Source organism: Brienomyrus brachyistius, chromosome 16 (assembly GCF_023856365.1).
Source record: "Brienomyrus brachyistius isolate T26 chromosome 16, BBRACH_0.4, whole genome shotgun sequence".
NCBI lineage: Eukaryota > Metazoa > Chordata > Actinopteri > Osteoglossiformes > Mormyridae > Brienomyrus > Brienomyrus brachyistius.
The window spans coordinates 25287545-25300662 of NC_064548.1; the positions used below are offsets into that span (position 1 = coordinate 25287545).

The 13118-nt window shown below is 43.5% G+C and overlaps 1 protein-coding gene across 5 annotated transcripts; it reads left to right on the top strand.

Moving 5' to 3' along the window:
• Nucleotides 1-140: 140 nt before the first annotated feature.
• Nucleotides 141-13108, top strand: LOC125709398 (interferon alpha/beta receptor 1b-like). 5 transcript variants are annotated; one of them, XM_048977766.1, is made up of 9 exons: nt 141-577; nt 2317-3438; nt 5222-5348; nt 6007-6176; nt 6265-6425; nt 7529-7696; nt 9449-9593; nt 10635-10765; nt 11083-13108. In XM_048977766.1, the coding sequence occupies exons 3-9, from the start codon at nt 5227-5229 to the stop codon at nt 11260-11262; spliced, it is 1077 nt and encodes a 358-aa protein (XP_048833723.1). In that variant the 5' UTR covers nt 141-577; nt 2317-3438; nt 5222-5226; the 3' UTR covers nt 11263-13108. The 5 variants fall into 5 exon arrangements, with proteins under 5 accessions (XP_048833723.1, XP_048833724.1, XP_048833725.1 ...); XM_048977767.1 differs by having other exon boundaries at nt 2557-3438; XM_048977768.1 differs by having other exon boundaries at nt 3391-3438.
• The last annotated feature ends 10 nt before the right edge of the window (nt 13109-13118 follow it).

Below are 13118 nucleotides of genomic sequence, written 5' to 3' on the forward strand. Positions count from 1 at the left end.
TTATATTGAGATAACGAGATAATTATTTCGTTGCCAAGGGATAATAGCAGTAAATAAATAACTGGAAGCGCCGCCGTTCTCGGATTGTGAAAGGGAGGGAATTATACCATTACGGCATATTACACCATTACGGCGTATTATAAACGTGATGGTCAGGGGAGGGGCGTCAGTGACGCGGAATTAATCTGGTTAGTAGTTGAATGTCATTGTCGACGGCGGTTAAAGCGCCGGTTACGGCTATGGCGAGATAGAAACTTACTGATAGGCATCCAAATTACTTAATTCGATCAAACTTACGCATGTTGTAATAAATCATATGTTAATTTCTTTGTCTTTTAAAAGCACATCGCTAACCGTACGGGACCGGAAGTCGCAAAATGAAAGCGAAAACACTTTAAACAGCTCTCTCAGCTACTCTAAATGCTTCATGCTACATGATACATTTTGGAGATAGCACGATAGTGGCAGCAGTCATGGCTAATAAAAATGAATGAAAAGAAAAGCAAGTTTCTTGGCAGGAATGTCGAAATGCTGGGAAACCTCCTCCTTTATCCGGGTTTCCTCTTCGTCTCAACTGGTGAGTCGTGATTTCAATCCTGAAGATATTTACTTAGTCTGATCGCGTTTTAATTTTAGTGTGTGTATATTTTATATAAAAAAATATATAAATGATATAAATTATATATAAATTATATATATATATATATATATATATATATATATATATATATATATATATATATATATATATATATATATAAATAAATTTACGGTTTACGGTTTGAAGAATACAAAGACTGGGCGTACTGGTTACCTCACTTCCCAGGGTCCCAATGTCCACCGTGGCTCCGTGTGTGTGGAGTTTGCCTGCATATGTTCTCCTTGGGCCGTTGTGGTGTTTCCTCCGGGTGGATGGGATGGATGGGATGGATGAGTATAAGGGTCGGTGTTATGCAAAACTCCGAATAACAACGGCCCTTGTACTCCTGTCTGCTGATAAGTGCATGCACCCCCCCAGTATATATAATAATTACCGCCTTGCCCCCCTCATAAATTTTATGGACAGGGTATATAATGTTCTCCTAATTGAGTTTTAAATTGGCAATCTACGGGGATTAGGGTTAACAGATCATCCACGTGAGGGAGGACACTTTGTAGGGAAGGATTTGTAACCATTTCAATTAGAAGGACCCGGCTTTCACTTAAGCACCGAGTTCTTGCTGTGTGCTGATTGGTCAGTCTCCTATAATCATGCATGTGCCACTATTGTTAATGTGAGACAGCCTGATGAGTCTTTCAATCAAGGAAACAAACCAGTGAAAGCACAAGAAGGACTGAACTATTTAGCCAATCACAGGAGCCTTTCAGTTTTAAAATAGTCTGTAAAACCTGAAGTGGCTCAAAGTGTCCTTGACATGGATTCTCTGGTCACCCTAACAGGCACCGCTAAGATATGGGTGCCTTAGAATTTAGATCATCTTTTTTTGGGGAGCCTAAAATTTAAATTTCCAGGGTTTTCCTATGTTTTGTGTTTAATTTGCCTTCTACCAGCAGAATAATTTGGATGTGAACATTTGCATTGGTTTAAAGGCTGTCTTCATGTCTGGAGTCCAGTGTCCTCGCTTCTGAATGTTAAAATATTGTCCCCTTAACTAAGGCTACATTCACATTACAAGCCTCATTGTCCAATTCAGATTTTTTGCTCAGATCTTGCCTATCTTTATACCTAACTCTGATGTGAATGCATCTGTCCTCTGAAACGATTCGCATGTGAATGTTGGTACGTTTTTTTTTTAATTTATTTTCACGAGTTACCTACTTCACCAACAACAGACAAATGCTCAGCGTATGTGTCTAGGCAAAAAACGTTATGGATTGTGATCTGACTGTTCACGTTCGTGTCACAAGGCCGCGAATCAGATACGCATCTGATCTAGGACCATGTATGAAAGTGACTCAAATCTGATTTGAAAAGATCAGACGTGTGTCCAACCAGCCCTGAAAAAATCAGCTCTGCGGCAACTTTTGGGCAAAAAAATCTGACTTAAGTCACTTCAGCTTGTTATCGTGAACGTAGTATAAGGGTCTACTGACCCCCATACTGGCAAGTAGTGTGGCAGATTCACCCCCAATGAAAAGCATGCATTTGATTTATATGGGAGTATGGATCCTGGGGATTCTGATTATGTTTGTCTGAATTGATTGGCTAAATTAGGCGGTGGGTCGATGTGACATATCTTGACATTTCTGTCACTGAATTTACCACAAGCATAGTTTCAGTGTTGAAATGCTTACAGCTTTTTTTGATTTTCGTAGAGCTTCAACTGTTCCAAACAGCCCTGGAAAATGAGCTACCTGATTAAGTACTGGGTGTTCAGCTGGAAGATGAATGCATGCATTTATGTAGTGGGTTTACTTTTATTTCCGAATAAAGATGCTTCTGTCTCAGTCAAGATACAAAGTTTTTTTCCGTGTTCAGTTTAGCCTTTGTTCAGTGACCAACTGGCGCCTGTGTGAATGTATGACTGTGTAAACAGATGAATTTTTTTGCAACAGAAACCAAGATGGAGAAAATGCATAAATTCCAAAGAGACAGAAATGAAGCTGAAATAAAACCCACTTTCGGTGCCACTCAGGATGGTGCTGCCACCTGCAGGCCTCATAGAGCCGAGAAAAGCTAAGGGAAGTCAGCACTGATTAGCTCAGTGGCAGCTCTGTGGACAGGAGCCATCCTTCAAGAAGCACCTTTCACTGCCGGCCAGGCCTAGAGACGAATGTGTGTTCATGAGCAAGCAGATTATGGCATGAATTCCGACCTCCATATGGGAGAGACCTCTCCTCCCTTTTCCGCTTTGATCAAGCAAGATAAGCATCCTTTGTTGTAAGGACATGGACTCGAATGCATGGGTGGAGCAGACCATTGAAATGCAACAGGGAAAGTTTATAAAGGTCTTTTAATGCTGTGAAGTAGGGTTTTTATATTATAGTGTGAACTGAAGAGATACAGAGCTCAGTACCCAGCTGCTTGCAGTGCAGAACTGCAGAGCAGTGCAATCTGAGCCTGGTGGCATTTCATAGATTAAAGTCAGTTTTCTGCAAATTCTTTTGCATAAACATTTTAAGTCTTCTGGCACTTTTGGGCAGCATCATTTCCCCCCCCCCCCCATCCCGTGCAGACATTGGAATACGATATTTTCAAAAGTAACACTGTACTGGTATTTTAAACCCAGTGACTAATGTCAAGATTTATTATGCGTCGACTTTGATTGCTCCTTTCAATGTGAAGAAATAAGGGATGTCCCCTCCCTTTATGAAGAATTTCATTGCCAAGATTTCAAAGTATATCATGCTGCTTTAATACCACCCACACTTAGCCCCTGACTCCTACAGGAACATGTGACCCTGGACTTCACTGCTCACGTCTCTTCTGATTTCAAGGTAAACTGTTAAATTGGACTCCCACGTACATTCTGGCATATCTATCAGACCTACCTAGTGCAGCCCCCACTGACCTGATAAGTGGCTCCCCAGGCTGAAATTCCATCCTCCTTACCTCCTAGATGTACTCCTGGTGTCTCGATAGGGGAAACATTGTTAAACGTGGCTGTTAGTGACGCACAGAATTGTATGTTATCCCATTTGATTTGTCTCTTAAAAAGTGTATCATTTTGAACTTGTAGAAAGTTAAGGAAGTTAGAATGCTCTGCAATTAGTGCTCTGCAAAATACTTAATGTGACGTAACTACCCGTCTTTTAATTTTCCAACTGGTTGCCCGACTGTTTATAAGCAAGAAGCAGCTGGTTTTTTACAGCTCTGCAGCAGAATCCCTTACAAATTTTGGTAGCACTTTACCTTGATGGGGCATAAATACTTAGGAGAAACTCAGTGACTACTGAAATACAAATCATGAGCAAATATTGTAGCTACTTGAGATTAAAAGATACATCATGATTCATTAATGGCGGACAAACATGAGATCAGTATTTGTTGTGTTATTCATTACTTCCTCCTTCAGTAGTTCACTAATATGTAACAAATTAACATATAGTAACTGTTTGGGATAAAAGGTGTCTCATAATTAATTAACGATGAACAAACATGACAGTATTTTGCATGTTTTTCCTTATTTGTTCCTTCAGTAGTTCAAAAAGGGTTACAGAATGAACAGGTGTGTGTGTGTGTGTGTGGTGGTGCAGTGCATAGCGCTGTCGCCCCCCACCTCTGGGTCCCAGGTTTGAGTCGCTGCCAGGGTTCCATGTGTGTGGAGTTTGCATGCAGTGGGTTGGCACTGCATCCTGAATTGTTCCCTGCCAGAATAGGGTTTGGACTCCTCATGACCCTGAATAGAACAAGCATTTACAGAAAATGGATGTACGTGTTTGTCCATACGTTTCATTTAAGTGACCAAGAGAAATCCTATGCAAACTTTATATACATGTTAGTTTTACTGTTTGTTTCAATGAGAAGTGCAGTAAAGGATATTAGGAATGCATGTTACAAAGGGCTGGGCCCCACTCAAGGGGGGGCAAATAGTTTAAGGATAACTGAGAGCATTGTATTCTGTACATTCTACCGTAACTAGTGATTTTATGATGAACATGTATGTCTTATGCAAGGAGGTGTTCCTGACATCTGCAGAACAGGTAAGTTCATGAGAACATCAGGAGGCCACCATTGCTCGTGAGGAATGATAGCGTGATAGCATTTTCTGTAAAAATTAGTCACGCAGGATAAAAATTGTTTCCTGGAATAGTTCACTGGATCACCACGGGACACACAACTACTGAGTACTATCACTATGGGACACGCCACTACTGAGTACTATCACTATGGGACACGCCACTACTGAGTACTATCACCACGGGACACGCCACTACTGAGTACTATCACCACGGGACACGCCACTACTGAGTACTATCACCACGGGACACGCCACTACTGAGTACTATCACCACGGGACACGCCACTACTGAGTACTATCACCACGGGACACGCAACTACTGAGTACTATCACCACGGGACACGCCACTACTGATTTATTTTTGTGTGATTTTACCCAGAAAATCAATTAGTCTGACAGTAAAATTCTTAAATGCCTAACCAGTGCAGAACTGGTCGGTTGTTATGGAACGTCCACTCTGCAAGCGGTTGCCACCCTGCAAAACAACTGACCACTCGATGCAAACTGCACTGTTGCCCCCCCTCCCCTCCCCTCCCCAGCTGCGATGGCAGTCCCCATGCCCCAGAATGTGAGGGTGGAGGCCGTGAATGACCGCTACGTACTTAAGTGGGAGTGGGACAGCATGCGGACCGGCAGCTCCTCCAAGTTCACAGCAGACTACTCCCTGTAAGTGACCATCTGTGCCGTGTGATGGGCTGTGAGGATGCTTCTCACCTCCTCATTCTCTGCCCAGACAATAACTGATGTCTTTAGGATTGTGGCCTCAGAGCAGCTGAAGAAAAAGGTGTGACATCACCAGTAGGCACTCTTGTATTTTTGCATCTCGTGATTGATTGAGGGTGTTTATCACCAAGAAGGCAAAGATGATACTTGTGGTCTGGGTAAGACCAGTCTTACTAATTTGCCTCCCAAGAATGAACTTGGGGTGCAATGAATCATGGGATTGGTCTCGTTCGGTGAGGATGTGACCGATGTATCCTTGATATCTGAGGCGGGACAAGAACGACATTCGGGGGATTTTTACCGTCCTCTTTACTTTACTTTTACTGTTGAGTATTGAGACTAGTGTTCAGCAATGGATGATGGAGAATGTAGTCTTTTATTTACACTGCATCGTTTACATATGATGGGAATATCGCAATATACTGTGTCATCCAAAGCAGTGGAAAATAAGTATTTTATTGGAGCTAAATGCTGGATGTTAGCTAAACTTACTGCTGCTTAAAAAGAAACTTTTCATATTTGAGTGCTGGAAACCATGAACTGTACGGCTTTGTCATCTGAACGTCATCTGGTGATATCGCCCTGCTTTCTGGCCCACCAGCTCCACCATATCAGACTACACTGTGGTATGCAACCAGACCACAGAGCACCTCTGTGACTACACTCCCATGAACCTGCATTACTTTGCGTCCTACTTGCTCCGGGTGCGCGCAGAGGGACCGGCAGGGACCTCCGACTGGTCCCAGTGTCTCTTCAGCCCTGAAGAGGACGGTGAGTGACCGTCGATGCCTTCAGAGTGCTTCGAGCGGAGGGCTGGTGCTGGTCTGGGGGGGCTGAGGAGAGTGATGCTGTGTTGCAGCCTCGCTGGGACCCCCCTCCCAAGTGGACGTCGTAAGCGGCATCTCCAGCCTGAAGGTGTTCATCATGGAGTCACTGACCACCCAGAACCAATCCATGAGTTCCATTTTACAGATCATATGCTTCGAAGTTAGTTACTGGGAAGAACAGGCACCAAAGCAGGTGAGTAAGAGATTAAATACAGAGCTCACAGGAAGTCCTGGGACTCTTGCTTAATTCAGTAAAAATATCGCAAGTTTATAGGATTTTACAACAAAAATCATTACTTCATTCATTTATTTGCAAAACATATATGTCACATTGGAAACATCAGTCATTTTAGTAAAGCATTCATTTCAAGCAGTGATAAATTGAAAAATTATACTTCTAAAGGAGCCGTTCTGAGCTAAAAAGTTCGATAGGCAGTCTCACTGGGGGCTTTTTAATTAGTAACACCTTTGCATTTAACATAAAACACCAAACGTTTGTGTTTAGTATCCCTTTGGGAGCCAGTGACTAATGCAAAATGGCAAGAACAGCACTGAATGACTCAGTCAGAATTTTATGTTTTGAATACTGTGTGACGTCGCTTTGATAGCTGCCTGCAGTTAGTTCCACAGACCCTGAACAGAGATGAGCCCTTGGAGAGACAGACAGTGAAATAAGGGGGGGGGGGACTGTCTGCAGGAGGAGATTCAAAGCTGCCCCAACTGGTGCACAAATAGTTATAGTTATAAAATAGTCACAGTAGACAATATACAATATGTTACGTGGTAATTGTTACATTAATCATCATGTGTTTACCATGTATTTGCAGTGATTCAATGACAATATATGAATGTGTCAATCATTAATCAATGGAACACCCAAACATTAACAGTGATTCAATGTCATATAATCAATATCTGTATACATATCTCAAGTAGAGTCTAGAAGTCGAGACAGATTCCAGTGAATTGAGCAAGATGGGTGGATTTTATCTACCAAGGTAAACCAATAGAGCAGGAGAATTGTGTTTGTTATACGTTTGAGCTTGGTTTGTTTGTGTTTTGTGACCAATCAGGACTTCAAAGTCCTTATAAGGAAATCGGGAGTTATGGTTTATCAGGTGGTTGCTCTGTGTGCTGGGGGTGACTTGGTACCGAGTGCTAGAGTGTGACGGGAGGCTTTGCTGGATCGCTCGATAATAAGAGATTACTCACCAAACGGAGAGGTCTAGAGTTTTATTCTAACTGGCTTAAGTAGAGTTATCAGAGAGGTTGATTTATAATTTTTCTACCACACAGGGAGTGCGGCGAGGATTTCCGCAGCTGGGGGAGGCGGAAAGTGTGGCGAGGATCCTCATGGCTGGGGGAGACGGGGAGTGCGACGAGGACCCCCGCAGCTGTGGGAGCACAGTGAGGGTCCCTGCGGCTGGGAGAGACGGGGAGAGTGGCAAGGATCCTGGAATACAGGTGTGTTTCAGACAGTAATAGCTGACGCAGATGGTTGAGGCCTGGGAATTTTCCAAGAGAAGTCCTTCTCGTGAGAGCATAACCTTGTGGCAGATGCACTTTGTTAATATCATTTACCTCTGCAGACTGGAAACTTCGTGTCAGTTCGAGATGCTCATATTCATTGGTCACTAAGAGGAGACAGTCCCTGCCCATTAAAGTGATCGTCTGGTGTTATCGGAGTGGCAAACTGAGAATCCCATCCTTGCTGACCAGTTACTCCTGGAAGTACAGTGTCCATTAGATGTTGCCAACATGCCACACATTTTCCAAACCTTTTTTGAAATGCAGCCAAAGTTGTGCCCAACACAGGACCAAACACTACATGACTAGCGCGCACCATTTCCTGTACCCACGATCCTCGGTCTTTTCGCTGGGTTTACATCAGTTACCCGATCACAGCCCTTCATCCATATTGGCGATGCAAGTGGGTTGTGTTTATGAAGCCATTCTAAGTGCGATGGGGACGTGCGCTCGTGTGACCCATGCTCCCTATTCCTTTGTGTGAATTGTGGGCGGTTTGGTGAAGCAGCAGCTGTCAAGCTGGCCGTCCCCACGGAGACAGCAGGCTGAGCCTCCACAAGGCCTGGGCAATCCAAGGGTCACCACCCCAAAGAGACGTCTGCATTCTCCCGGATGCCAGTATGCCTGATGTAACGCAGTTCCCCTTCCCAAATAGTGCCTGGATGCTCATTCATTTGTTTGTACTGATCTGTAAGCTTCCCAGCACAGACGTCCAAGGCTCCTTAAACCATAAGGGTGGAATTAATCATGTCATTCCTACTGTTAAAACAAGGTACCACTGCAGCAGTATATCCTCCTTTTCATTTTTAGTTGAATTTATCTTTTTGCTATTCTTGTAAGTTTAATGGTTGGGATTTTGATAATGGAACGACCATTATCTTCACAAACACTAACCCAGTCACATCTTTTGTGAGGATATTCAGAGCTATCAGTAAATCTGAATCCAAGTGAATCCAGTCCACTGCAGAGGCATGTTGATATTGGGGTCTGTCATATGTATAGCTTTCAGTTCATTTACAGTAATACAGTAATTTCCCTTGTTTTCTCTGGACTTTTTCTTTTAACGGCTTTTGTTCTGTGATCAGTGTTTAGATAATGGGCGTGACTGAGGCACAAAAAAAATCCAAAAGATTCAAACGCTGAATACAATACCGCAAAGATGAAATACCCGGTACATTTTGAATGCTGTTATTGTTCTGATAGCGTGATTCGTCGAGCAATAACAGGAAGCAGAGACATCTGTGAGTTTCCTCAGTGTTTGAAGAGCAGCTTTTGTCGTCTTCTGTGTTCTCATCCTTCTGTCGATCACCAGGCGGTGTCGTATCACTCTATCACAATGTGCGATTGCTCTAATACTATCAGATATTATTCTCTAAGCATTTAAAGCCAATACCACTAAAACAGGATGGTTTTATACATGTTTATATGCAGAGCTAGAAAGTTCAAGTCCAGGAAGTACAAATCTAGGCCAAGGTTTTGTTTCAACCAACCAGCTGTCTTCTGTGTGACTGTGACTAATTATACTCAGCTGGTTGGTTGAAATAAAACTTGGCTTTGAGTTTTCAGGACCTGAACTGTCCACCCCTGTCTGTACACCTACCTTTTGGTACAGTTCCAGCGTGGCTCATTACTTCCTTCTTGCTCAGCACTGCACTGCTACTCTACTATCATCTGCTGTCTCCCTGGCAGGTTTACAGCAAAAAGCTCAAGCATCCTATTATCCTGTTGTCTTCGCTGAAACCCTGGACGATGTACTGCTTGCAGGTCCGTGTATTCAACGACTGTTTTAACAAGACAAGTCCCTTAACAGCTACACAGTGTACGCTCACTCAAGGTAAGCTTCAGAAATATGTATACTGTGAAATATGGACCAAGGACTATAAAGCCAGGACAGGGTCATGGGGTCTGTTCCAGGAGAGACAGGGCACCCGAGATGGGATGCCAGTTCAGGACAGAGTCATGGGGTCTGTTCCAGGAAACAGGGCACCCGGGATGGGGTGCCAGTCCAGGACAGAGTCATGGGGTCTGTTCCAGGAAACAGAGCACCCGGGATGGGGTGCCAGTCCAGGACAGAGTCATGGGGTCTGTTCCAGGAAACAGGGCACCCGGGATGGTAATGTACCGCTGGTTCACAGGCTTGCTGTATCACACTGTGTGCGTGATGAGGGCCACTTCTCACTCTGTCCTGTCATTTCAAACAGGCATCACACGAGGCTCAAGCACATTTGAGTTAAACGATTTAGATTTTTCCTTAACTTTTTGGCCAAATGTTTTATAATTTGAAATAACTTCTTTAAGACGTATGTGCCTGTTTATATATTAAATTTAAAATAGTTCACTTAAGTTAGTGTTTTGCTACCTTAAAACTTGTATAACTTGTATACCTACTACCTGGTATATGTAATAAGGGTTAGCACCCAAGGAGAACACACCCACTTATTGTCTTCATGGAGGAATAGAACTTAAGCCACACCCCTTTTATGATGTCACGACTCGCAAAGCTCTGTCAGTACTGCCACTATTCTCTCTCATATACCCAGCACAACCCTGTACTGAATTAGTGGTTCTGGGAGTTTGGATGGATGGGTACATAAGGTAACTAACTGGATTCCAGTTATGCGACAGGCAGTCGTCAGCACAACTAAAAGCAGGAACATTGTTTGATTTTTTTTTTTTTTTTTTTTTTTTTTTTTTTTTTTTTTAACCAAAGAATAACCAGGCTAATGCCAAGACACTCACCACTCATTTACCTTGCTGTGCTTACCTGTTTTTCACTCACTCCAGTGACACATCTGCAGTTCAGTTTCACTTACTGCTTAAGATTAGAGCCATAGTCGTGATCTTGAGTGATGGGTGTACCATTTGTCCCTTCCAGGCCACCGTCGTCTCTGGCTTGTCTTCCTCATCGTCATTATCTGTGTCCTGCTGCTGATGGCGCTGCTCTACTGGTACCGCAGAGATGTAAAAGAACTTTGGTCGGGCTACTATATTCCCATGAGCTTGCAGGTGAGGCTGGAAAACACAGAGAAGAGCGACAGTCATCCATTTTCTTTGCTTGTCTGAAATATGGGAAAATGTCCAGTGTTGCAGCATTGTATTAGGCCTGTTGTTTTGGTCCAGTCATGCAGTTGTCCAGTTTGTCTGGCTGTTTTTATGGCTCCCTCGCTCACAGGCCCCCATCTGAGAGCCCTTTCACTTTGTGTGGACCTGATGCCTTGTACCCAGTGCTTTTTTGAGACCTGTGGTTGATCAAAATGAGGAAGCATGGCTTCCCATTTCTCATTTCACGTCTACATTGTGCCATTTCCCTGGTCCGTCCCCAGGATCCCCATCTGCCCCCCCTACCCGTTTTACAGCTGTCCAATGAGAGCTGCGGCACCCTGGACTCAGTGGAGACGGTCTCCCTGTGCCACACTGAAGAGGAGTCCCAGGAATCGCATTCTCTCATCCAGCACCAGAGCGTAGGGAAGGATTCGGGCATCTCCTCCACGGCGTCCACCTGAAGGAGCAGCAGGGAGACCGGCTAGGGGTAGCTGGTTCCCCCAGGCAGACTGTCCCACAGGTCTTGATGGTGAGGAGCAGCACAATCCCATCTTGACCGCACTGCCAGCTGATCGACCAGAGCACTCCACAGCATCCGTCATGGCAGGGCCACATTTCTGCAGAACTGGTCTCTGACTGGTCTCTGGTTTTTCCACGTTACTGTAATTGTTTTTCAAGGCCGTCCCACTTGCTGTGATCAGGTTCAGATGACAGTGCAGTAGACTTGGTGATTCCTGAATCCCAAAAAAACCTTGTAGCCGGCAGCAGGTGGCAGTCAAGTGGGGAACTTGAGATACTTGAGGACAGAAAGTGTTGTGAACTGAGTAAAAGACTCCATCCATCCATCTTCCAATCACTTTTCCTGTATCGGGTTCCAGTGATCTCTGAGCCTATCCCAGGTGCCATAGTGAACAAATTAAGGGACACCAGGGGGCAGGATGCCACTCTGAACAGCAGGGCGCACACACATGTGCGTCAGTCACAAACTATAGACAATATGGAGAAAATATCCCCACCTCTGTTACAGGCTCCAGCTCCACCTGTGGTTGGAATATGAATGAAAGCTGAACTGACAATAGGTTAGCATAGTTTGATTTTTATCCTTTTTAACAAGCCATTAATATTGTGAGGAGGTATAGCGTCCAAAATCGCTGTCGCTATACCAACCACTGTTTTGTTATTTCTGAGCTATATTTGTCTTTCCTGCGTTCTCCTCTTTCGTACACTGTAATGTGACTCTCAGGCCCCATCGCGACTTCAAAGATCCTGCGTGACCACAGAGATGAAAGGAGTCACGGTAACACAGCTATATGTACAGAGGACACCGCAGGATGCTGCTGCAGGAAGCGGCTGCAGGAAGCTTAGTCTTGCAAAGCCCCGCGTCTTAAAAACAGTAGGGTAGCATTTTCAAAAATAAATCAAACTGTGAAGCTTGATTCTGATTCTAGGGATCAGCTGTCCAAGACGGCAGAATCACATCACTGTGAAGCCCTGGATCAAGGCCCTTAATGCCAAAACTGGCTTTGGGATTCCAGAAAAGGTCTCACCTGTGAAAACTGAACATTTCAGTTTGTACAAATATAGTATTATCATACGGTGATGCACAACCGGTGTGATATCATCTGATTGGCTGGTTGCACGTCTGTTATTTTACATGTGTGGCCTGCATTGTGTTCTCTGTGTTTCACTGAGTCGCCGTATTTTATCTTTTTTTATAAACATGTCTAATGTAAAACTTTCCAAATGTGCTTTTACATCAATTACATGTCAATGCCGACATGCTCATAAATTAAAGCTGGTGTTTAGAATTGCATATTCCAACATTTGCATGATTTTACAAGCTGAAAGTCGATTTTCCATGTCAGCACGCGTACAGTGCCGATGTTTCAAAGCAATGTTTTTATACGGTGCTTCCAGAAAATATTCAGACCCCTTTTATGATGCAGCATTATGCTGAAATTTAAATTCATTTGCATTCTGTCAATCTACATTCAGCAATCTATACTGACAAGGAAAACGGGATTTCAGAATTTTTTGCAAATGTATTAAAAACTAAACTGATGCATCACACTGACAGAATGTAGGTATTCAGACCTTTTACTCAGGATGTAGTTGAAGCTGCATTTTCAGCCTTCTTGGGTATGACGTGACAATTGGGCTGGGCGATATGACCTCAAATCAGTATCGCGATTAATTGAACCTCGATTACGTTTAATGAACAATTTTTTTTTTTTGCCTTCATATTTCATTAACGTTTGTACTGTAAATATGCTGAACTATTAAAGCTGGGATATTTTTCTGATGAAAGACTATCTTT

Excerpts from the sequence above, each read along its gene's own strand:
- LOC125709398 (XM_048977763.1), top strand. The coding sequence starts at position 487 with ATGAATGAAAAGAAAAGCAAGTTTCTTGGCAGGAATGTCGAAATGCTG. Across the intron at positions 9,594-10,634 it reads ACAGTGTACGCTCACTCAAG|GCCACCGTCGTCTCTGGCTT; the intron begins GTAAGCTTCAGA and ends TGTCCCTTCCAG. Across the intron at positions 10,766-11,082 it reads ATATTCCCATGAGCTTGCAG|GATCCCCATCTGCCCCCCCT; the intron begins GTGAGGCTGGAA and ends GTCCGTCCCCAG.